This window comes from Nerophis ophidion, linkage group LG06, assembly GCF_033978795.1.
Source record: "Nerophis ophidion isolate RoL-2023_Sa linkage group LG06, RoL_Noph_v1.0, whole genome shotgun sequence".
Taxonomy (NCBI): domain Eukaryota; kingdom Metazoa; phylum Chordata; class Actinopteri; order Syngnathiformes; family Syngnathidae; genus Nerophis; species Nerophis ophidion.
In genome coordinates this window covers 61,686,118-61,710,546 of record NC_084616.1, presented here as the reverse complement: position 1 = coordinate 61,710,546, position 24,429 = coordinate 61,686,118, and the positions used below count along the sequence as shown (strand labels likewise).

The window sequence follows — 24,429 nt, the reverse complement described above, 5'->3', positions numbered from 1 at the left end:
GTTAAGCCTAATTTGTATTTGTAGCGAAATATTGACAGTTTATTCAAAGAACACATCTTTTATTACTATGAACTTAGAATTTATTGTAGCACTGCGTTACTGTATTTAAATGATTTTTTTTCCGTGAGGGTTTATGAGTCCGTTCTTTTGTAGTAAATTTGTTTAGTATTTATTTTTGTAATCAGCCTGACTGAAGCCTTGATAATGATCTTGGTGATTAATCCATTGTTTCATATCATTTGACAAGGGTTATCCCATTAAACTGCATTTAGGTTAGATATTAATAATAGAATATGATTAAAGTGAAGAGTAAGATTATTAGGTCAGTGTTACTATTTGATTCGGCCTCAGGCCCCTCAGTAGAGCAAAAGTTGGGCCCCGAAGTCAAAAAAGGTAATGAACCCCTGGAATAGATGATTCCTATTAGCTTACATTGTTAATCACCTCTTGAGTTTATTCACGATTAAAAATCCATAGAAAAAGAAAATACATGTGTTCTTGTCTCACATAGGGATTGTGACTGACAGGAAAAATTTGAAAATAAGTGCAATTCCTCTTTAAAAAACAACAGAGCGCTCCTGTTGTTTAGACAGAGCTCTTTGTTTTTTTCCCAAAACTTGTAACTCTGAAAATATAAACACAAATCAAATGTCCACTGCAGAGGACGCTGGTTTTCAGGAACATACAACAGTCGTTCTCAAATGGGGGTAGGAGTACCCCTGGGGGGTACTTGAAGGTATGCCAAGGGGTACGTGAGATTTAAAAAAATATATATTCTAAAAATAGCAACAATTCAAAAATCCTTTAAAAATATATTTATTGAATAATACTGAAACAAAATATGAATGTATGTTCATAATCCGTGAAAAGAAATGCAACAATGCAATATTCAGTGTTGACAGGTAGATTTTTTTGTGGACATGTTCCACAAATATTGATGTTAAAGATTTCATTATTTGTGAACAAATGTTTAGAATTAAGTTCATGAATCAGATGGATCTCTATTACAATCCCCAAAGAGGGCACATTAAGTTGATGATCACTTCAATGTGTAGAAATCTTTATAATTGAATCACTTGTTTATTTGTCAACAAGTTGTTAGTTATTTTTATATCTATTTTTCTAAATAGTTCAAGAATGACCACTACGAATGAGCAATATTTTGCACTGTTATACAAATTAATAAATCAGAAAGTGATGATATAGTGCTACATTTTACTTTTTTATCTCTTTTTTTCAACCAAAAATGCTTTGCTCTGATTAGAGGGTACTTGAATTAAAAACCTTGGTCCTTGTTTTGAACCCCCCCTAGCTAGAAGTGTTATATATTAAGTCAAAATTGATGATGAAACTAATTTGTAACAGGCTTGTGCAATTAACTCCAAACATAAATCAGCGCACTTTACACACAGATGGAGCAGGTTTAAGGTTCACTGTAAAATGCTTTTTGAGTTTTGAAAAAGGCGCTTCATAAATCAAACCAATTATTAATATTATTCATGCATTAAAGAAAATATGAGCAAGCAAGGAAAAACGGCTTCCCCTCCTCTGATCATACTTACTATGCAGTACGCCTGATAACCTTTAACTGTATTGGATCCTGTATTGTTTCCACTGGTTCGCAGCCTCCGACTTATTTGTGTTGGCCCATTGCTCCTCTTTATGACACATTGCACCCACAGCTGTCAATATGCATTTGTGCTGTGAACGTGTGCAATGCCACTGCAGAGCTGTGCCAGCAGAAGAAGATATAGAAACAATTCCGAACTCATTACAACATGAGAATGGAACACAAGTAACAGCCAAGTTGAGCGCAGCAATGTTAATGTCATTAGTACAATTGGAAGATTGATGGCCTCCTTTGCTCAGTGACACAATGTCATTAGAGAAACAGCTATTTTTCCGCTCACCCAGACTGAAGGCCTGCCCTGATATAAGTGTCCTTGACGGACACCTTGAACCCCTGTCAGCTCTGTGGTGCACTTAGACCTCTCGGGGTGCATAAGGAACATATTACATGTCAGTTGAATTATAAAAAAACACCTTAATTACAAACTTACATCTAACAGAAAAGGGTTGCAAGCTCATCACAAGGGAGAAACATGAAGTGGCAGTGGGAGTGTGCTACAGATTGCTTCATCCATCCATCAATGTTCTACCGCTTTTCCCATTCGGGGTCACTAAGTATGCTGGAGCCTATCTCAGCTGCATTCGGGCGGAAGGCGAAGTACACCCTGGACAAGTCGCCTCTCAATCGCAGATTGCTTCATATTGGATCTTTTTCTTGGACTGATGCAAAGGAATTCATGTAGATCTGGCCTGGGCAATTATTTTGACTCGGGGGCCACATTTAGAGAAAAAAATTAGGCTGGGGGCGGGTATATCTATTTTTAGGAACACTAATACAAAACCTCACAATAAACTCTTATTGCATGCTCAAAACGTTATGACAGATTGCTTTTAAAAAACGTAATGGAATTTTACATTTTTATATGAAGGATAAAACACTGAATATTGACAAAATATGAACGTCACACCCCATTTCGATCGACACATTTTACAATCAAGTGAAAGGCAACAAAAATGCAAAAAACAGTGAAAAATTAACGCGAAGGGTACAAAAACCCCCACTTACAATCTAAGATATATCTGATACATCACTAAGCTTTAGAACTTTGATGTGGAAATCTCCTTCCGCGTCTGTGGAAACGCTTCCCGCCCACACTGCTTGGTGCCTCGTCTGAGCTGCTGTAACATAGATGACCATAGTAACTAATTAGATGACCATAGTAACTAATTAGATGACCATAGTAACTAGTATATCATGCAGATTCCAAGCATTGAAAGACTTAGCATAGTTGAAGACTTACAGTCATTGGAAAACATGACTGCCCATTATAATGGCAGCTACACTTTCCATCTTAAAGATCTAAAAAAATTACTTGGGAATGTCTGGCGGGCCAGATTGAAAAGCTTAACGGGCCGCATGTGGCTCTCGGGCCTTAATTTGCCCAAGTCTGATGTAGATTAACTACGATCAAAGTATTGGACAGGACGTCAGAAATGTGTAAATAAAGTTGTACTTTATATAAGAAAAAAAAAATGGGCATACAAAACGGTACAAATTGGTCCTTTTATTTTGTTATCTGTCGTTCATTCATTCACCCGTAGGCTCGTAATGCTAAATGCAACAACCACAATGCACCTGCTCCTGGTCTTTCTAACATCCGGTTTGTGCAATGACTTGTGGAACATGCAGTATTTTAGTTAAAGGCCTACTGAAATTAGGTCCATTCTATGTGTCATACTTGATCATTTCGCGATATTGCCATATTTTTGCTGAAAGGATTTAGTAGAGAACATCCACGATAAAGTTCGCAACTGGAGAAAAGCCCTGCCTCTACCGGAAGTCGCAGACGGTGTCACATGTTGATGGCTCCTCATATATTCACATTGTTTTTAATGGGAGCCTCCAACAAAAACAGCTAGTCGGACTGAGAAAACGACAATTTCTCCATTAATTTGAGCGAGGATGAAAGATTCGTGTTTGAGGATATTGATAGAGACGGAGTAGAAAAAAAAAAACAGGTTAAAAAAAAAAACGCGATTGCAATCGCGTTGCATTGAGACGGATACAGATGTTTTTAGACACATTTACTAGGATAATTCTGGGAAATCCCTTATCTTTCTATTGTGTTGCTAGTGTTTTAGTGAGTTTAACAGTACCTGATAGTCGGAAGTGTACGTCCACGGCCGGGTGTTGATGCGCAGTGTCTCGGGTAAGTCGACGGCAGCTGTACGGGAGGCACATGCTCAGCTGATATCCGGTAAGAAGCGACTTTTTAACCACAATTTACCCACTGAAACCTGCTGGTTGAGATTCGGTTGGGAACCATGTTCGCTGTGATCCATAGGAAAGCTTCACCTCCGTGAATTTTAAACAAGGAATCACCGTGTGTTTGTGTGGCTAAAGGCTAAAGCTTCCCAACTCCATTGTTCTACTTTGACTTCTCCAATATTAATTGAACAATTTGCTAAAGATTCAGCAACACATATCTCCAAAATACTATTACTAAATATTATGCGGTTAAAGCAGACGACTTTTAGCTGTGTGTGTGTGCAGCGCTCATATTCATAACAGCTTGTGACGTCACGCGTACACGTCATCATTGCGCGACGTTTTCAAGAAAAAAGTCCCGGGAGATTTAAAATTGCAATTTTGTAAACTAAAAAGGCTGTATTGGCATGTGTTGCAATGTTAATATTTCATCATTAATATATAAACTATATTGCGTGGTGGGTAGTCGTGGGTTTCAGTAGGCCTTTAACCTTTTGTTAGGCTATGAAGTAGAAAACAACTCAATTCAGTGTTTCTCAAATAATATCAAATACATGTATAAATCAAATCAATTCCCTTTTAACTCTTTTTAACTGTAAATAATAATAGATTATTTGATCAGCAATTAAATCAAGCATGCAAATTATGAATGATCATCACACGTGAACTATATAACCCATAATTTACAACAGTTCATGCCAATTAAATCTACTCTAAAGAATAGAGAAAAAATGATCTTTCAATTGTTTGGGAAATGTACTGCCTCCCTGAGACAACTCACAATTAACATTTTTATTAAAAAAATACAAATAAAAAATACAACATATTCGCTACAGGGACGTGCGGTCAGGAGAGGCAGGTGCGATAGAATAATATACAACAAATATGAATAATTGTCCATTGAGTTGAATTATTTATGTATTTTATGGGTGATTCCAATTGTTAAGTCAAACAGGTTGAACGTTCATGTTTACTGAGCCAATACGGGGCAGAAACATGAGATGAGGCTGCGGTGAGTGTCTCCTCTCGACTGACTGCGCAAACAAGCCTACACTCTGAGTGAACAGAGCTCAGTGCACTGAGTTGGTGAATAAAGCGCAACTGTTTTTGGTTGTAAGCATGTCGCTGGTATAAAGTTTGTGCAAACAATCACAATGTCTTTCAAGTAAAGCTGCAACTAATGATGCAGTATTTTGATGGTGGACTAGTCATCAACGATCGTAACACTTAGTCGACTAATCAGATAAAGCGTAGACGTATTCAGTGGCTTTAATTTAGCAATTACATTTCAAATTTAACGAGTTATTTTAGGCATGTGCTTACTAACAACAGGATTGACTAATACATTCATAGCTATTTATTTGTACTGCAACTGTGCTGCTCATTCGGCTGTTACAAAAAATAAATGCATTTGCCAGATGCAATTTGAAATCCAGAAACTGTTTAGTTGATTTTGCTGATCAGTTAAACATTGCTCTGTCCTTCTACTGGATTCAGGAATTTATTATGGCAACATCAACAAAATGAGCAACTGACCATATGATTTGATTGATTGATTGATTGATTGAAACTTTCATTATTAGATTGCACAGTTCAGTACATATTCGGTACAATTGACCACTAAATGTTAACACCCGAATAAGTTTTTCAACTTGTTTAAGTCGGGGTCCACGTTAATCAATTAATGTTAGGTTTTGATAGGCAGCATATTGGAAGAGGGGTTAGTGCGCCTGCCTCACAATACGAAGGTCCTGAGTAGTCCTGAGTTCAATCCCAGGCTCGGGATCTTTCTGTGTAGAGTTTGCATGTCCTCCCCGTGACTGAGTGGGTTCCCTCCGGGTACTCCGGCTTTCTCTCACCTCCAAAGACATGCACCTGGGGATAGGTTGAGGTGGCGACTTTTTCCAAGGTGTACGCCGCCTTCCGCTCAATTGTAGCTGAGATAGGCTCCAGCACCCCCCGCGTCCCCGAAGGGAATACGCGGTAGAAAATGGATGGGTGGATGGATATCAGGTGATATCTGTAACAGCCTGTATTTTAATTTTCCTGAAGGAACTCTCCTGAATGAATCAATAAAGTAGAGGTCCATACCATCCATATTGTCACCGTATTGTACTCCCTTATGACTGCTGGTCTTCTCCGATATCTTCAGCGTTTTTATCATGTTCAGTAGAAACCATCACCACTGGCTTGTTGTCATACCATTTTGTGATTGCCCCTTTCTGAATTACCATCACTGGCGCTTACACCTCCCTTCACTTTTTATTTGTGTGTTATCTGGCATCCGATATGGCTTTGGGACTTTTTTTTTTGTTATAGTTTTATTTACTGGAAGGACCTTGTCCAGCTCTTTATCCAGATCATAAATGGATTTGAGTTCACGCTTTAAGTACAGGCGACTTTCTGTGGGAAGAGTTCCGGCCATTTGCAAGCCTGTTGCTGCCCCAAAGCCCAAATTTTGACCAATTATTACATCCTTCCTTTGCAATATAACAAGTCCAACATCCTGTATTTATTAATTAACATAGACAATAAATTGCACATCGCTCACAAACAAATATGTTAAGGTGAAGGAGTGTAAAGACAAACCATAAACTAGAAGGGTCGTTAGGTAGGGAGTATCAGCTAACTTCACTTGTCCTCATACCCATTATAGCTCACATTCATAAACGGGCTATTACTTTCCTATCTTTGAAGTCTGACAAAATATACGGACCAAATACAAAATGTCTTCTACACAGGAGACACGGAAATATGCTGGGTCTCAAAAGGATATGAAAGCCTTTCCACATACAAATCTATGTACACTAGAATGCTGTCATGCATTTCTCCACACTCCTCTAGAGCGTAACACAGATCTTGCCAGGAATAATCTTTTCAGCCAAGCTTAGCTGATGTGACAAACAGCTAGCGTGTCAAAACTTCCAGCTTCAAAAGGCTTCTGAATGTGCAGTTCACACTTGCTTGCCTGGTGGTCTGTATTGAATTTGAGCAATGGAAGAAACACACACATTAACCCTACCTCCTTCTTGAAGAAGCAGGCAAGCCCCTATGAACCATGGAGTCAAAATGAGGGGCGACATAAACACTGTTTTGCACTGTTTATCCAAAAGCCTTACATGCACGAGGCCACAATGTAAGATATGTTTTCTACCAGATACTGAAATGTAAGTTGTCACTGTACAATATCATGCACGCACACATGGAAACACCTCAACATCCACATGCTTAATCTCAGTGACGGCAGCTGCATCAACATTCAGCCCCAACAAACTCTAAGTCAGAGTGTGTCAGAGAATGATAGAAATGGAGTGTGTCTACATTAAAGCAATAAAGGTGGAGAGTGGTGATCGCCTGAGAAGTCATCGGAGGACAGTGAAGAGGAGGCTGTCAAGGGAAAGTAGATAGGTATGAAAGGAGACAGGGGGTTCAGACCTAGGGAAATCTAGAGTGAGACATCTGGAAAAGAGAATGTCGTTGGGAAAAGGAGGAAATTACAGCTGCCCAACAATGATTTAAAGGGGAAATTCTTTATCTCCTTCTTCTCCAGCTCCTTCTCTAACCTACCAAACCTTTCAACCTCTCTTTGCGCCTTACTGCTGACTCTGAAAGATTGATCATCATGTGAAATACAACTTTTATACATTTGCATTTTACATGGCCTAAAAATCTTTAAAGACCATTGATAAGTTAGTCTGTGCACTGATCGATACTTTAATTCTGTTATTTCTCTGCTCCTCCCTTCAGGGATCTCAGTATGAATAACATCAGCAAGATCCAGCCAAGAATCTTCCACCGACTGGACCTGTTAACAGAACTGTGAGTACGGAATCCTTCAAGTTATATTCAGTTAATAAATGCCGGTGGTATTTTAGATACTAGGTTACAGAGCCCTCCACAGCACCGAGACTGCACTCTTAAAGGTTTTTAATGACTCTTTCTTGTTCAGCCATTTTTTTGCTTTTAGACTGGAATGCTGCTTTTGACACAGTTGACCACACAATTATTTAATTTTGTTTGGAAGACTGTGTGGAGATTGATTGATTAGTAGATTGCACAGTTCAGCACATACACGTACAATTGACCACAAAATTTTAACACCCGAATAAGTTTTTCAACTTGTTTAAGTCGGGGTCCACGTATATCATTTCAGGGGGAATGCTCTGAAGTGGTTCAGGTCTTACCTGTCAGGAAGAGGTTTCTGTGTAAGATTGGGGGACTCAACTTCATCCATCGCCCCCCTTGACTGTGGAGTCCCCCAAGGATCAATTCTTGGGCCCATTCTGTTTGCACATTTTAACCTTCCCCTTGGTGCAATATTCAGAAAGCATGGCATGTTTTATCATTTTTATGCGGACTGCCAAATATATTTGCCAATTTCTAAAAATAATCTTACCCCCTGGACCTCTATTTGAGTCCTTAAATGACGTCAAGGCTTGGTTGGCGCAGAATTTTTTAAAGCTAAATGAGGAAAAATCTGAAGTTGTGCTGCTGGGCAACAGTAATCCTCTGCTGGACTTGGACTTTTTTTTAAAACTCTGTATGTCCCACAGTCGCCAGCTTTGGAGTCATTATAGACCAGAGGCTGTATTTATCAAACTTCTTATAATTACTCCTAAGAAGTCTGCTAAGAGTTGACATATGAATAAAGAAATTCTTCGCTGAAAGCTGCACTTAAATGTTAGTTATCAAGCGTCTTACTCACACTTTCAGCGAAGTGTTGGACTGAATCTTAAGTGTCACACTCACAGCTGAATTACGACATTACTATGTGCCGTAAACGGAATTTTAGGTGACGTCATTTCTGTGTCCATAGAAATGACCAATCACGGAAGGGAATCCCTTGTCTAAGAATAAAGAAATATCTTAGAAATATTTAAGTGGACAATGGGAGTTTATCAGGCACGTGATTTTTCCGTCTAAAGTCGGAACGATCCACCCAAACAACCCACTTTAGTTCCAGACAGGGTAGTTAATAATGAGGTAAGCTAAAAAATGTTTGCTTGCGAAATACGCATTTTTGTTTTAAATATTAACGAAATATAAATGGGTTTTTCTAAAAATAAAAAGCCACGTGAAAATATATTATGAAATTACAGAAATTGAAAGAGGCGCATTATTGATTCCAGTTAATTTATTTGAAATAAATTTGAATATAATACTAGAGGCAGAAGTTGGCAGTGAAATCCAAAAAAGGAGCTACATAAGCAGAGACCAAAAGGAAAATGCATGCTGCTCAGAAATTTTCAAGGAATGCTCATGTTAGGGCTTTCCGAGCAAGCAAATGTGTGAAGTGAACTGAAGTAATGTGGTAATACTGTAAATAAACTGTAGATAATAACACTGATCAATGTGACACCTGTGGATGTGAAATGAACACAAAACGTAAATATTAGTGACTAAATACTGTTGGGACTGAACCATATACAGTGATTCATTAGGATAATTGGGGTATGTATGTACAATTAATTAGTGTCTTCCATCCATCCATTTTCTACCGCTTATTCCCTTTCGGGGTTGCGGGGGGCGCTGGCGCCTATCTCAGCTACAATCGGGCGGAAGGCGGGGTACACCCTGGGCAAGTCGCCACCTCATCGCAGGGCCAACACAGATAGACAGACAACATTCACACACTAGGGCCAATTTAGTGTTGCCAATCAACCTATCCCCAGGTGCATGTCTTTGGAAGTGGGAGGAAGCCGGAGTACCCGGAGGGAACCCACGCATTCACGGGGAGAACATGCAAACTCCACACAGAAAGATCCCGAGCCTGGATTTGAACCCAGGACTGCAGGACCTTCGTATTGTGAGGCAGACGCACTAACCCCTCTTCCACCGTGAAGCCCTAATTAGTGTCTTTAAACACTAAAATATTTTCTTCAAATAGTGCTGTCTTTGTTAATTTTAGCATGTTAAATTGGTGAAAAACCAGTAGCCACGTGGGGTGTTGCCCCCCTTGTCCCCCCACCGCCCTGGACCTGGCTGGGGGCCTTAGTCCGCCAGATCCCCGGACATTTTTTCAGTCTTTTTCATTGTGGTCAAATCACATGCCTGTGTATATTTTGACAATAAACTTCAAAATAATACAAAACAAACAATATTGGCAATAAATCAAAAATAAATGTTTCCTTTTCCGTGCGTCATGGGTGGACCCAGGCCACTTGGGTACCACATCCGAGATTTTGTAGTCTGCATCGAACACTACTTGCTTGTTGATGCTGTGGTACCTCTTCCTATTAACAAACCCACTCTCGTCCACACTTGGAGCGATGATCCTTACATGTGTACCATCGATTGCCCCGACCACTCCAGGGAAGCCAGCTACCTGCATGAATGCAGTTAGCCTCTGCTGAATTATCCAGGGTGTAGTTGGAAAGTCAATGAAATGCATGACGAGGTGAGGAGCAGTAAGGGCCATTATTGTTTCCATAACAATTCTGCTTACTGATGGTTGTGATGGCCCCAAATCATTAGCGTTACACTGTTGCATTTTCCCAGGCACGAGATATCGAAGCATTGTAATGACCTTTAGTTCTGCTGTGAAAGCTCTGCTGCGTGATGTTGATGAGATGACGCCCCTTATTAAATCTGTGACAAAAATAATACCCGCTCTGTCTGTTTGATCAGCTGCTCGTCATCAAACAAAGCCAGGTCATCCTTCCGCTCCCTAAACGTTTGCGCACGCCTCTCTCGCCTCAGTGCCATCCCCCGCTGGCAACTCCTAACCACTTAGGACACCTCCGAAGGTCTCTTAAATATCGTGGAGAGTAGGAGTGATTCTTAGACTTAAGAAAGTTGATTAATAGCTTTTATTCTTAAGTTTGAGAGTAGGACTACATTTCGCAAATTCTCAGGACTTAAGTGTAAAATGGCACTCTAAAACGCTTTATAAATTCGGCCCCAGGCCTGGGCAATTATTTTGACTCAGGGGCCAAAATTATAGAAACAAATGTGTCCGGGGGCCGGTATATCTGATATTTAGGAACACTAATAACCTCAAAACAATGTCTGATTGAATGTTAAAAACGTTATTACGGACCGCCTTAACAAGTGAAGTGAAGTGAATTATATTTATATAGCGCTTTTCTCAAGTGACTCAAAGCGCTTTACATAGTAACACCCAATATCTAAGTTACATTTAAACCAGTGTGGGTGGCACTGGGAGCAGGTGGGTAAAGTGTCTTGCCCGAGGACACAACGGCAGTAACTAGGATGGCACAAGCAGGAATCGAACCAGCAACCCTCAAGTTGCTGACACGGCCACTCTACCAACTGAACTATGCGGAATGGAATTAAAACATTTTTTTACTGAATGAGACACCCAGAATGTACAGAATGCGCCATTTACAATATTATCTATGAACGATAAAACACTGAATATTGACAACATGGGGTCTTCTAAAGATCCCGAAAACTCGTTTTAGACCTGGCATTCCAGGCTATAGCTCCCAGACTCTGGAACAACTTGCACCAGTCCCTCCCTGATCTTGACTGTGTTGAAACTTTGTTAGTAAAGCTTTAGTTAATGCACCTTTTTAACTATCATTTTTATTCCGCTTTGTGTCCTTTTTATGACGTTGCCCCTGTTGTTTTAAATTCAATTGTTTTACTTTACTTAGGTTTTGTACAGCGCTTTGTGATTGTATCTGTGAAAAGCCCTTTATAAATTACATTTACCTACTTACTACTTACTTACTTATTAAAACATATCCCTGCTATGACGTAGATGACCATACTAAATAATTAGATTTCCATAGTAACAAGTAAATAATGCACAAGCTCATATTCCATCCATTGAAATAATTTCTATACTATAGGTGTATACTTAAAGGCCTACTGAAACCCACTACTACCGACCACGCAGTCAGATAGTTTATATATCAATGATGAAATATTAACATTGCAACACATGCCAATACAGCCGGTTTAGTTTACTAAATTGCAATTTTAAATTTCCCGCGGTGTTTCTTGTTGAAAATGTCACAGAATGATGACTCGGGCGCATGACGTCACGGACAGTCAGGAAATATTAGCGCAGCACCATTTGCAGCTAAAAGTCATCTCTTTTCATCGCGCAATTAAACAGTATTCTGGACATTTGTTGCTGAATCTTTTGCAATTTGTTCAATTAATAATGGAGAAGTCAAAGTAGAAAGATAAAGTTGGGAAGCTTTAGCCTTTAGCCACACAAACACACGGTGATTCCTTGTTTAAAATTCCCGGAGGTGAAGCTTTACTATGGATCAGAGCGGTCAAGCAAACATGGATCCCGACCACTTGTCAACCGGCAGGTTTCGGTGAGAAAATTGTGTTAAAAAGTCGCCTCTTACCGGAGATCTGTGGAGTTTGCGACGTCCTTGTATCTGCCGTGACTTCCCTCAGACACTGGCCTCAAGACACCCTTGGACACACCTCTCCGACTATCAGGTACTATTTAATCTCACTAAAACACTAGCAACACAATAGAAAGATAAGGGATTTCCCAGAATTATCCTAGTAAATGTGTCTAAAAACATCTGAATCCGTCCCAATGCAATCAACTTTTTTTTTTCTAGTCTTTCGCTATCAATATCATCATCCACAAATCTTTCATCCTCGCTCAAATTAATGGGGAAATTGTCATTTTCTCAGTCCGAATAGCTCTTGCTGCTGGAGGCTCCCATTAAAATCAATGTGAGGATGTGAGGAGCTCTCACCCTTGTGACATCATCATCTGCAACTTCCGGTACAGGCAAGGCTTTTTTATTAGCACCAAAAGTTGCATACTTTATCCTCGATGTTCTCTACTAAATCCTTTCAGAAAAAATATGGCAATATCGCGAAATGATCAAGTATGACACATCGAATGGACCTGCTATCCCCGTTTAAATAAGAAAATCTCATTTCAGTAGGCCTTTAAGGTCATTAGAAAACATGAGTGGACATCATAATGGCAGCGACAATTTACATCTTAAACATCTAAAAAAAAAAAATATGTGGGAATGTCCGGCGGGCCACATGGAAAAGCATGGGACCCCCGGGCCTTAGTTTGCCCAGGTCTGTTATAGACTATGGTTTTAAATTTGAAAAACAAATCAACGCCGTTGTTAAATCAAGTTTTATCACCTCTGGCTTTTATCTCATCACGTCTGGACTACTGCAATGCACTGAATAAGTCAAAATGAACTTACAGATAGTCGAGAACTCTGCGGAAGGACTTTTAACAGGGACCAAATAAAGAGAGCACATCACTCCGATTCTCGTGTCTCTGCATCAGCTTCCTGTTCGTTTTAGACTTGATTTTAAAATGTTATTGTTTGTTTTTAAAGCTTTGAATGGACCGTCACCAAAGTACATCACGGACCTCATCTAAATTTATCCTCCAGCTCGCGCGTTGAGGGCCGAGGGCGAGTTCATACTTGTGGGGCCTAAAACAAGGCTTAAAACTAGGGGAGACATGGCCTCCTCTGTTGTTGGCCCTAAACTCTGGAATGTTCTGCCCCCTCATGTCAGAATGGGCCCCACTGTTGAACGTTTTAAATCTCGTCTTAAAACCCAATTTCATTCTCTGGCTTTTAAATCGGCGTGAGTCTTGTGGTCCTCTGTGTCTTTTGTTTTATTTTATTACATTGATTTGTTTTTATTGTTTTATTCTATTTTATTGATGTATTTTATTACTTTTTCTATTATTATTATTTGTTTATTGTTTCATTTTAAATGCTTATATTTTGATTACTTTTGTTTCCTTTTTGTGTGCCACACTGGAGACAGTTTCGTTGTTAATAGTGTTGTGTAAATAAAGGGAACTGGATTGGATTGGATAATAACCTTCTAAAGTCACAACTCATACATGACAAGGAAGTCGTAGCCCGAGCAGCTGATCCATGCGATTGATGACTCTGGCCTGCCTCTCATCTCTCCTACTGAGAAACTGCCTGGAGTAAAACCTGGGGAACTCTGGAATGAGTACTCTAAGGAACCTGATATTCACTTAGAGTGAATATATGGTGCTTGTAGCGTTAAGCAGGTTCTGTGTGGACCACAAAAATCCCATGTTTCCTTGTCTGCCTTGCCAGCTGCACACACACACACACACACACACACACACACACACACACACACGGTTGAGTCAGACATGCTAACAGTTATACAAGAATAGAATAGAATATACTATATTGTCATTATATTTGCATATAACGGGATTAAGGACTCCAACTTAAGGTGCGGTAGTGGGAACAAATATCGGATAAAAATAAATTACACAAGAGGTAATAAAGATAAAAATAAGAATTTAAATGAACGGACTATTATCCAATAAGAATAATAAGCAATCCTGTACAATATACAAAATACTAGGGGTCTGGGGAAAAATCGATTCGAATACGTTGTGCGATTCAGCATCGATTCTCATTTTTAAAAAATCAATTTTTTTTTTTAATCAATCCAACAAACCACTACACAGCAATACCATAACAATGCAATCCAATTCCAAAACCAAACCTGACCCGGCAACACTCAGAACTCCAATAAACAGAGCAATTGAGAGGAGACACAAACACGAACACAAACCAAAAGTAATGAAACAAAAATGAATATTATCAATAACAGTATCAAAATTAGTTATAATTTCAGCATAGCAGTGATTAAAAATCCTTCATTTCATTATCATTAGACATTTATAAAAATAAAAAAAAGAACAATAGTGTCACAGTGGCTTACACTTGCATCGCATCTCATAAGCTTGACAACACAATGTGTCCAATGTTTTCACAAAGATAAAAATAAGTCATATTTTTGGTTCGTTTAATAGTTAAAACAAATTTACATTATTGCAAGCAGTTGATAAAACATTGTCCTTTACAATTATAAAAAGTTTTTTTTTTTTAATCTACTCTGCTTGCATGTCAGCAGACTCGGATAGATCCTGCTGAAATCCTATGTATTGAATGAATACAATTCTCGATTCAAAAATATCGTATTGAATGGAGAATCGCGTTGAATCGAAAAAAATCGATATATTATCGAATCGTGACCCCAAAAATCGATATTTAATCGAATCGTGGGACACCCAAAGATTTGCAGCCCTACAAAATACCATACAAAATACTATACAGCTGTGACAGTTTGACCCCACAATGTCACTGTTTGACCTTTGGCTTCCTCTCAAACTGTGCATATTTGTTAGGATGCTCAACATAGACAAACTACAAACATTCAATCATGTTATTAAAAAGCATTTTTTTTAGTCAGTGTAAAGAAAGCTCAACAAACAAATAGTAACCTCTCACTCACCTTGGCTCTGAATGCGTGGCTAAAAGAGTCAGGGTGGGGCTGAGAGCTCTATGTAGGTAAGCACACTTGTGCTGACTAATTAGGCCTAATTGAATCGAACCATGATTGTCAGGAGCTGGGTGTCGCTGACGGACACTGGACATTTGGAAGTTGTGTTGTCTAAGCCTGAATACACTGTGTACAAAAATGACTGCTTTACAAATAAAAAAGTACTACGTAAATACCTTTTAGACATGTGATGGTCATTTATGGTGTAATTTACGAAAGAACTGTTTTCTTAATTCCCTCTGTCCAATTGGTCCCAGCTAGTGGGCGGGGCTATGGGCTATTTAAGTGGGAAAATGCCATTTTTCTGCCAGTCTGCTGTCTGCCACTGCCAGAGGAGTTTCTCTGTCCTGAGCAAGAGTTTTGGTCTACATGCATCAAACATCTATTGAGATTGTGGGTGCTTTATGTCTTCCTGTTGTTGTTCACCTCTTGACCCTTTTGGGATTTCAATAAATGTTTTTTTGGCAACACTAAATTGGCCCTAGTGTGTGAATGAGAGAGGTGAATGTTGTCCGTCTATCTGTGTTGGCCCTGCGATGTATATATATGTATGTGTGTGTGTGTGTGTGTGTGTGTGTATATATTTATATATATATATATATATATATATATATATATATACATATATATAGCCCTTTGAGACACTAGTGATTTAGGGCTGTATAAGTAAACATTGATTGATTGATTGATATAGACATACATATATACACATATACACATATATATATGTATATATATATATATATATATATATATTGTCCTCGCCCACTAATTGACTGAAAGAGTGCACACTTGCTGCGTGCTCGCCCGACACTGCGGCGTGAGCGCAAAGATGTTACATTATCGATGAGAAAATGCATTTTTAGACAATATGATATGCCTGAGCGGCTAGGAGACACAGAGAGTAACAAAGTGGTGGTAAGTCGATTAGAAAGGACAGATTTTAAAAATGATAATTAGAATTAAAATAGGCAGCACGTTGGAAGAGGGGTTAGTACGTCTGCCTCACAACTCGAAGGTCCTGAGTAGTCCTGGGTTCAATCCCAGGCTCAGGATCTTTCTGTGTAGAGTTTGCATGTTCTTCTTGTGACCGCGTGGGTTCCCTCCGGGTACTCCGGCTTCCTCTCACCTCCAAAGACATGCACCTGAGGATAGGTTGATTGGCAACACTAAATTGACCCTGGTGTGTGAATGTGAGTGTGAATGTTGTCTGTCTATCTGTGTTGGCCCTGCGATGAGGTGGCGACTTGTCCAGGGTGTACCCTGCCTTCCGCCCGATTGTAGCTGAGATAGGCACCAGCGACCCAAAGGGAATAAGCGGTAGAAATGGATGGATAGATAGATGGGGAATTATAATTTTATTTTATTTTTTAACTTGGGACTTCCCGCGGGCCGGATTTTACACGCTGGCGGGCCGTGTCCGGCCCGCGGGCCGTAGTTTGGGGACCATGTAGAATACACATGCTTTAGGCCTAAATTAACTGTAAAATTAAGTTTGATTCACGTATTATACAACAGTATTTGTGTTGTTTTTATTGCTGTTATATTGTGGCAGGTGATAAAGTTATACACTGAGTGAGCTACTTCTGTTTCCGGGTTAAGGGTGAATGAACCATCCGTACGCCAGTGTCTAATTTTGGCCCAAACTTCACCTCGACAATTAAGTTGTCAACTTTTGGCAGGACAATTCTGCTCTCATCACTAACACAGCTCATCATTGGTGAAACTAACACGAGTAAAAAGACAACAGCAGCACTTCAGGCTAACTGAGACTGCTATCAGTTATCAACAGCTGTCCACTCTCTTGTTTCAGGTTGCACTGTATCTTCGACATCAATAAGACAGCTTTGGCGTGAGCTATGTGGAATGACAACACAGGACACGTATTTCTAACAAGATGCAATGCTAACAAGTAACAACAAAGCTAATGATCATAGTTGCAACTGTTTTGAAAAAAATTACAATACGCCCGTGGTTTAAACAGATGGGAGCCTAGTTATAACTTATATGATTTACCCAGGATGTGAGGAAGTATTTCCAAGTTGTGGCTGTGTTTTAATGGCCGGGTGACGGCCATAGAAATGGCACTTAGAGGGTCCTCCGGGCTGCGGGTGAGTACTTTAAACCACACTATATCACAATCAAGTCAACCGTATTGGGTGGTATGAGCGTAAAGGGGACTCAGCCTTATTTTATGTCCGGAGAACTCCAATTAGGTTAAAAAATATATATTTAGAAGGATGTAAACAGTTTTAATACTCTCCAACCATGAAAACATTTCATTTATTAAGAAAAATCCTTTATTGAGGAAATTTGTTAAAATGTGCAATACCAATTAACAGCAATGAAGGAGGGATGACTGTTCAGAAAGGGTGTTAAAATGTGACTGTGGAGCAAAAGTTGCACCAAAGAATATCCAGTACATGGCATCCACACTAGTTTTGGTTCGCGTTTCTCAGCTGTGATCCGTACCAGCCGCAGCGGTACTCAGTTGTATTACAGTTTTTCAATGCTGGTGGCAGTGATGACTATATCAAACAAACAGAAAAACTCTAGAGCTAAAGTCATGGAGAGGTTTCCTAAATACAAAATCAATCACTAAAGTGGTGAAGCTTTGTTTACATTTGCACTAAATTCTCATTAACTAACGACGCCGAGATCATTATCCATGCGTTTGTTACATCTCGTACTATTTTCGGGTCTCCCCATGTCTAGCATTAAACGATTACAGTTGGTACAAAATGCTGCTGCTAGACTTTTGACAAGAACGTTTCATCATAGTACGCCTATACTGTATATACCTTTATATACATATATACATACATATATACCTATACTGGCTCACCTGCACTGGCTTCCTGTGCCCTTAAGATGTGATTTTAAGTTTTACTACTTACGTATAAAATACTACACATGCTAACATATGCAGTCCTCTCCAAGGTTTCTCATAGTCATAATTGTCACTGTCACCTACATCCCACTGCGGTGACTTTTTCCTTGCTCTTATGTGGGCTCTACCGAGGATGTCGTTGTGGTTTGTGCAGCCCTTTGAGACACTACTGATTTAGGGCTATATAAATAAACATTGATTGATTGATTGATTAGAACAGAATAGAATAGAAAGTACTTTATTGAAATTCAGCACCACAGTTTGCTCACAATAGACAACAATAATAATAAATAATATACAGCATATATTATATATATAATATATGAATAGTGTAAATATATTCTACAAATATTCTACATTTAAGTGCAGTCTATATATTGATAGTTTATGTAAAAAAAACATACATGTTATTCATGTATTTAGTTAGAATTTATGTTAGTACTGCGTAATTGTACTTACGTGTACTTTTCATTAGTTTCTATGAGTCCCTTTTTGCAGTATTTATTTTTGGAATCAGCCTGACTTAAGCCTTGATAATAATCTGTGTGATTAACACATAGTTTCACATTATTTTACAAGGTTTATCCTGATAATACCATAAATACGTTAGATCAAACTAATGAATTCTATTGAGATAAAAAAGTCAAAAGTTGACAAAAAATTCAAACATGATTTAATAAAAGCAAACAAATGCAACTAACTTTGTTTAGTGTATTCCAAGTAAATAACAATCAAGTCAAAACAGAATCCGAATTAGACCAATGTGACATTTGCAATAATAAAGCAGCAACATCAACTGTGCGTTTACTGTGGGATTATGAAGTTATTTAGTTGTAGTGTGTGAGAGAAATGGTCGAATATTACTTTTGATTTAGGATTCTTTCCCCGACTTTTTAAAGAAACCAATGAGTACAAATGACAGAGTAATTCAAAACCAGATTGGCAGTGTGCAGAGCGACTGCTTGAGTGATCGTTCACCACTCTGCTTCGTTCTCATCATACATGGGTATCATCATACATACCTGGTAACCTCAGTAACCCGAATTTTCGCCAGAATTTGTTTGTTGTTGAGGTTTTGTTCGCCGTGAAGTTAGATTTCCCGCACTCGACTGGGGGCTTCGTTTTCAGATGCAGGGACAGGTTTGTTATGCTGCTGCCTTTCTTAAACCCACTTTGCAGCGTGCAGTCATTTGTTCCACGCCTGTTTCCGCAAAACCAAACTGCAGACAACACTTTTCTTTTCGCCAGAACAAACATCTCGCTCTCGTTAGCTGATAGGTGTGTGAATCTCAGCTATGGAAGCTCTTGGGTATGAGGAGGAGCAAGCAAGATGTGAAAAAAAAATTAAAAATATATATATATATATATATATATATACATATATATATATATATATATATATATATATATATATATATATAATATATATATATATATATATATATATATATATATATCTAGGCTGCGAATCTTTGGGTGTCCCACGATTTGATTCAATATCGATTCTTGGGGTCGCGATTCAATAATATATCGATTTTTTTTCAATTCAACGCAATTCTCGATTCAAAAATGATATTTTTCCGATTCAAAAGGATTCTGTATTCATTCAATACATAGGATTTCCGCAGGATCTACCCCAGTCTGCTGACATGCTAGCAGAGTAGTAGATTTTTTTTAAAAAAGCTTTTCTAATTATAAAGGACAATGTTTTATCGACTGATTGCAATAATGTAAATGTGTTTGAACTATTGAACAAACCAAAAATATGACTTATTTTATCTTTGTGAAAACACAGTTTGTTGTCAAGCTTAAGAGATGTGATGCAAGTGTAAGCCACTATGACACTATTGTTCTTTTTGTTTTTATAAATGTCTAATGATAATGTCAATGAGGGATTATTAATCACTGCTATGCTGAAATTATAACTAATATCGATACTGTTGTTGATAATATTCATTTTTGTTTCGCTACTTTTGGTTTGTTCTGTGTCGTGTTTGTGTCTGTTTATTGCAGTTCTGAGTGTTGCTGGGTCACGTTTGGTTTTGGAATTGGATTGCATTGTTATGGTATTGCTGTGTAGTGGTTTGTTGGATTGATTAAAAAAAAATTACAATAAATACATCGATTTAAAAAAAAAATGACAATCGATTCTGAATCGCACAACGTATTCGATTCGATTCGTATTCAAATCGATTTTTTCCCACACCCCTAATATATATATATTAATATATATATATATATATATATTTTATATTGCCCTGGCTTAGTGTCTACATCAGTGGTTCTTAACCTTGTTGGAGGTACCGAACCCCACCAGTTTCATATGCGCATTCACAGAATCCTCCTTTTTTTTCAAATTCATGACAAAGTTATATGTTTTTGTTAACACTTTAGTATGGGGAACATAGTCTAAGTAACAAAGACTTAATTTAGAGTTTTTTGGACACTCAAGGAACATATTTTAAGTAACAAAGACTTAATTTAAAGTTATTTGGTTAGGGTTCGGGTTAGTGTCAGGGTTATAATAAGCCCATGCCGAATAAGGCAATAATAAGTACTTAATAATGACTAGTTAAGAGCCAATATGTTACTAATTCGCATGTTTATAAGCAACTAATTAAAACTGTAAATATGTTCCCCATACGAAAGTGTTACCATGTTTTTTTTACTGGTTCACAAAATGAAGCGTGCATGAACATCACCTCATTCAAACAACACAACCAACACAGTGCATAAACTCACAACAAATTACACACCTGCAAATCAGTCTGATTTCTGATATTGCCGTATCTGTAATACGCCGATAGGGATAAGTTTTCATTTACACGATGAGTCGGGTGTGTTTTGACCTCCGCCGAACCCCTGAGCCCGACTCACCGAACCCCTAGGGTTCCATAGAACCCAGGTTAAGAACCACTGGTTTACATAGTGTTTGACCTTGTTAAATGTGCATAATGATGAATATATAAGATCAGTTGCTGGATTGAGAGTATGTTGACTTTGAAACACAAACCAGGGAAAATTTAGGTTTTATATAAATTAAACTACATTTATTGGCTGAGACAGATTTCTTCTGTCAAGAAAATGGCCAACAAAAAGATATTGAATACCAGCACAATGATCAGTGCAGAGCAGCGCTTAACTTTAGTATTGAAATATATGTGTGGAAGGGAGTCTGAGACTTTGGATGCAGCTTCACCTGTTTTGTCTGTCTATAAACAATTCTCACCATGTTTTACAGCCTCAATGATTTGTCTTCCTCTGCATTGCTCTACAGTATTTGTTTTAACTTAATGGAGAATATCGCCTTTGTATTAAGATCCAACAGAGATATTTCTGCTCTAAGGATTTTTTTATTTTTATTTTCCTACCTTCAGAGAAAAAACTTGAAGATACACTTTGTGTCTTAAAGGGGAAGATTATCACAATTTCAGAAGGGTTAAAACCAATAAAAATCAGTTCCCAGTGGCTTATTTTATTTTTCAAAGTTTTTTTCAAAATCTTACCCATCATGGAATATCCTGAAAAAAAGCTTTAAAGTGCCTGATTTTCGCTATCTGTAAATCCACCCGTCCATTTTCCTGTGACGTCACATAGTGACGCCAATACAAACAAACATGGCGGATAGAACAGCAAAATATAGCGACATTAGCTCGGATTAAGACTCGGATTTCAGCGGCTTAAGCAATTCAACAAATTACGCATGTATTGAAACGGATGATTGGAGTATGGAGGCAGATAGCTAAAACGAAATTGAAGAAGAAACTGAAGCTATTGAGCGAATAGCTATTGAAGCTATTCGGCGATCGCCTTCTAACCAACGATTGCATCTTTTGACCATTGGAGCAACTTAAATTTGTCGATTGGTATGTGTTTGTTTGGCATTAAATGTGGGTGGAGGGAAAGGCTGGATGCAAATATACCAACAAATGTACATACAGCTAGCCTAAATAGCATGTTAACATCGATTAGCTGGCAATCATGCCGTGACCAAATATGTCTGATTAGCACATAAGTCAATAACATCAACAAAACTCACCTTTGTGATTTCGTTGACTTTATCGTTGGAAATGCATCTGCTTTGAGTGTCGCAGGATATCCACACATTCTTGCCATTTCTGCCATGTTAGCATCGATTAGCATGCCGTGCCAATCGATGCACACTCCACGTAAGACAACTTGAATGCGTCCCTGTTAGTGTTGTTACACCCTTCGACAACACACCGACGAGGCATCATGTCTCCAAGATATGGAAAACAGTCGAAAAAACGGAAAATAACAGAGCTGATTCGACTTGTGCGTGTAATGTGTTTGAGAAAATGGTGGCTTGCTTCCCATTGTAACGTCACGGGTGAAAGGTCATCGCTCCGACAGCGAACAATTGAAAGGCGTTTAAATCGCCAAATTCACCCTTTTAGAGTTCGGAAATTGGTTAAAAAAACATGGTCTTTTTTCTGCAACATCAAGGTACATATTGACGCTTACATAGGTCTGGTGATAATGTTCCGCTTTAAGGCAAACATTTTTTTTACCATTGAGTGGTGGAGAAAGTGAGGTCATAATGGACACAATTACAATTTATACTGTATACACAAATTAATAGATGATGGCCTATCACAATTTGGACAGGACGGGAGAAAGAATGAGAGAGAGAGACATTGTTTGATGTGCATCCACAGTATTTGCAGTTAGCGCCAGGAGAAGACAGGACCAGGCACGCTGGGACTGCTAAAGTGATAAATTGTTTCATGTTCAGTTTTACATGCTGACCTTCCAAGTATATCTCCATTCCAGTACATTTGAAAGGACTTCATCTCCAAGTTACTCTAGGCTATTGAAAGCAAAGCTTATTTCTTTCAATGGGTTCTTGACACTTTTTTGTGAAAAAGAAGCAAGCAAATACAATCCTTTAGACCTTATTCAGCAGGTCCTTGATAGGCCCTTCAGACAAACATAACAGTTTATAGTGTTAGACTTTATTTACTCCAATACTGTGAACTCTGAGCCATCATTGAGCAAGCGGCTTATCATTATTAGATTTAATGGTTGTCCAGGGTGTATCCCGCCTACCGCCCGAATGCAGCTGTGAAAGGCTCCAGCACCCCTCACGACCCCGAAAAAGACAAGCGGTAGACAATGGATGGATGGAAGGATGGGTGGTGATTCAAGTATTATGCATGTATTAAATCTCATCACACTTTGACTCCTTATGGTTTTCAAATATAACAGTGACAGGTTCACCGGCCTCCAGCAAAATCTCGATTCCAAGCTAGTTATATTATTTATATCATTACTAAATATAATTTGTTGATTTTATCAATTAGATTTTGAAAATAATAAAGACATTTAAATTAAAACTGTCAATTTGAAGTGAATTATATTTATATAGCGCTTCTCTCAAGTGACTCAAAGCGCTTTACATAGTGACACCCAATATCTAAGTTACATTTAAACCAGTGTGGGTGGCACTGGGAGCAGGTGGGTAAAGTGTCTTGCCCAAGGACACAACGGCAGTGACTAGGATGGCACAAGCGGGAATCGAACCTGCAACCCTCAAGTTGCTGGCACGGCCACTCTACCAACTGAGCTATGCCGCCCATAACATAAAAGAAAAGTGTACTGGATGTTTGCATATTAAAGAAAGAATAACCATGCTTAACTTGGGGGGTGCTGTCTTAGGCACCTCACAATTTGATTGCTATTCAAGGTTTAATGATTTGATTAAAAACATATTGATCCATCTTTTGGATGCAACATTTTTCCCCACAAAAAAACTGCTCTTATGACATAGTGTAATATTAGAAATAGTGCCTTTAGAAAAAACACCTTATTTTAAACAAAACTACATTTTCACAGATTTCAGTACTAGAAAGTTGTATGCCAAATGCAATTAAACAAATAAAAAATTAATAAAGACTTTCATCCAAAATATTTTACAAAAAATTTAAACTAAAATAGTCAGCTTTTTGCAGAGTTCTGTAGGTTCAATACTGCAGCGAGCAGTGTTGGCGTGTGTGCCTTTTTCTTTAGAATTTAATGAATCTGTGGCTCAATCCGGTGTGGTGTGAGGAAGGTTGATTTTGGAAAAAAAAAAAATAGATTGAATTTTTTCTGTTGATGTTTTCCCTTGGGTACGGCAGTTTTATTGCCAGTTGTGGAATAAAGCAATTGCTGATCGAGCTCTTCGTCATTTTCCTAATGGCACGGTAGAAACTACAATACAATCTGTCCTTTAAAAGTGTCCAGTCAGCTTTTTCCGTTCCAACCAATTTCTAAGAGCTGCAGTTCTGTTTGTGCGGTTCTGTTATGCAAAATAATAGATTTTGGAAAGTTTGCTGAATCGATATTGATTTTCAACGTGTCACAATGCAATGCATCAAAG

General features: G+C 38.4%; 1 protein-coding gene across 2 annotated transcripts in view; it reads left to right on the top strand.

The window, feature by feature from the left end:
• LOC133555062 (leucine-rich repeat-containing G-protein coupled receptor 6) overlaps nt 1–24,429 on the top strand; it is a 114,932-nt gene that overhangs the window by 44,015 nt on the left and 46,488 nt on the right. For both annotated transcript variants that reach the window (XM_061904498.1, XM_061904497.1), the window contains one exon: nt 7,586–7,657. In XM_061904498.1, coding sequence (XP_061760482.1) covers nt 7,586–7,657 — 72 coding nt within the window. The remainder of the gene's footprint in view (nt 1–7,585; nt 7,658–24,429) is intronic.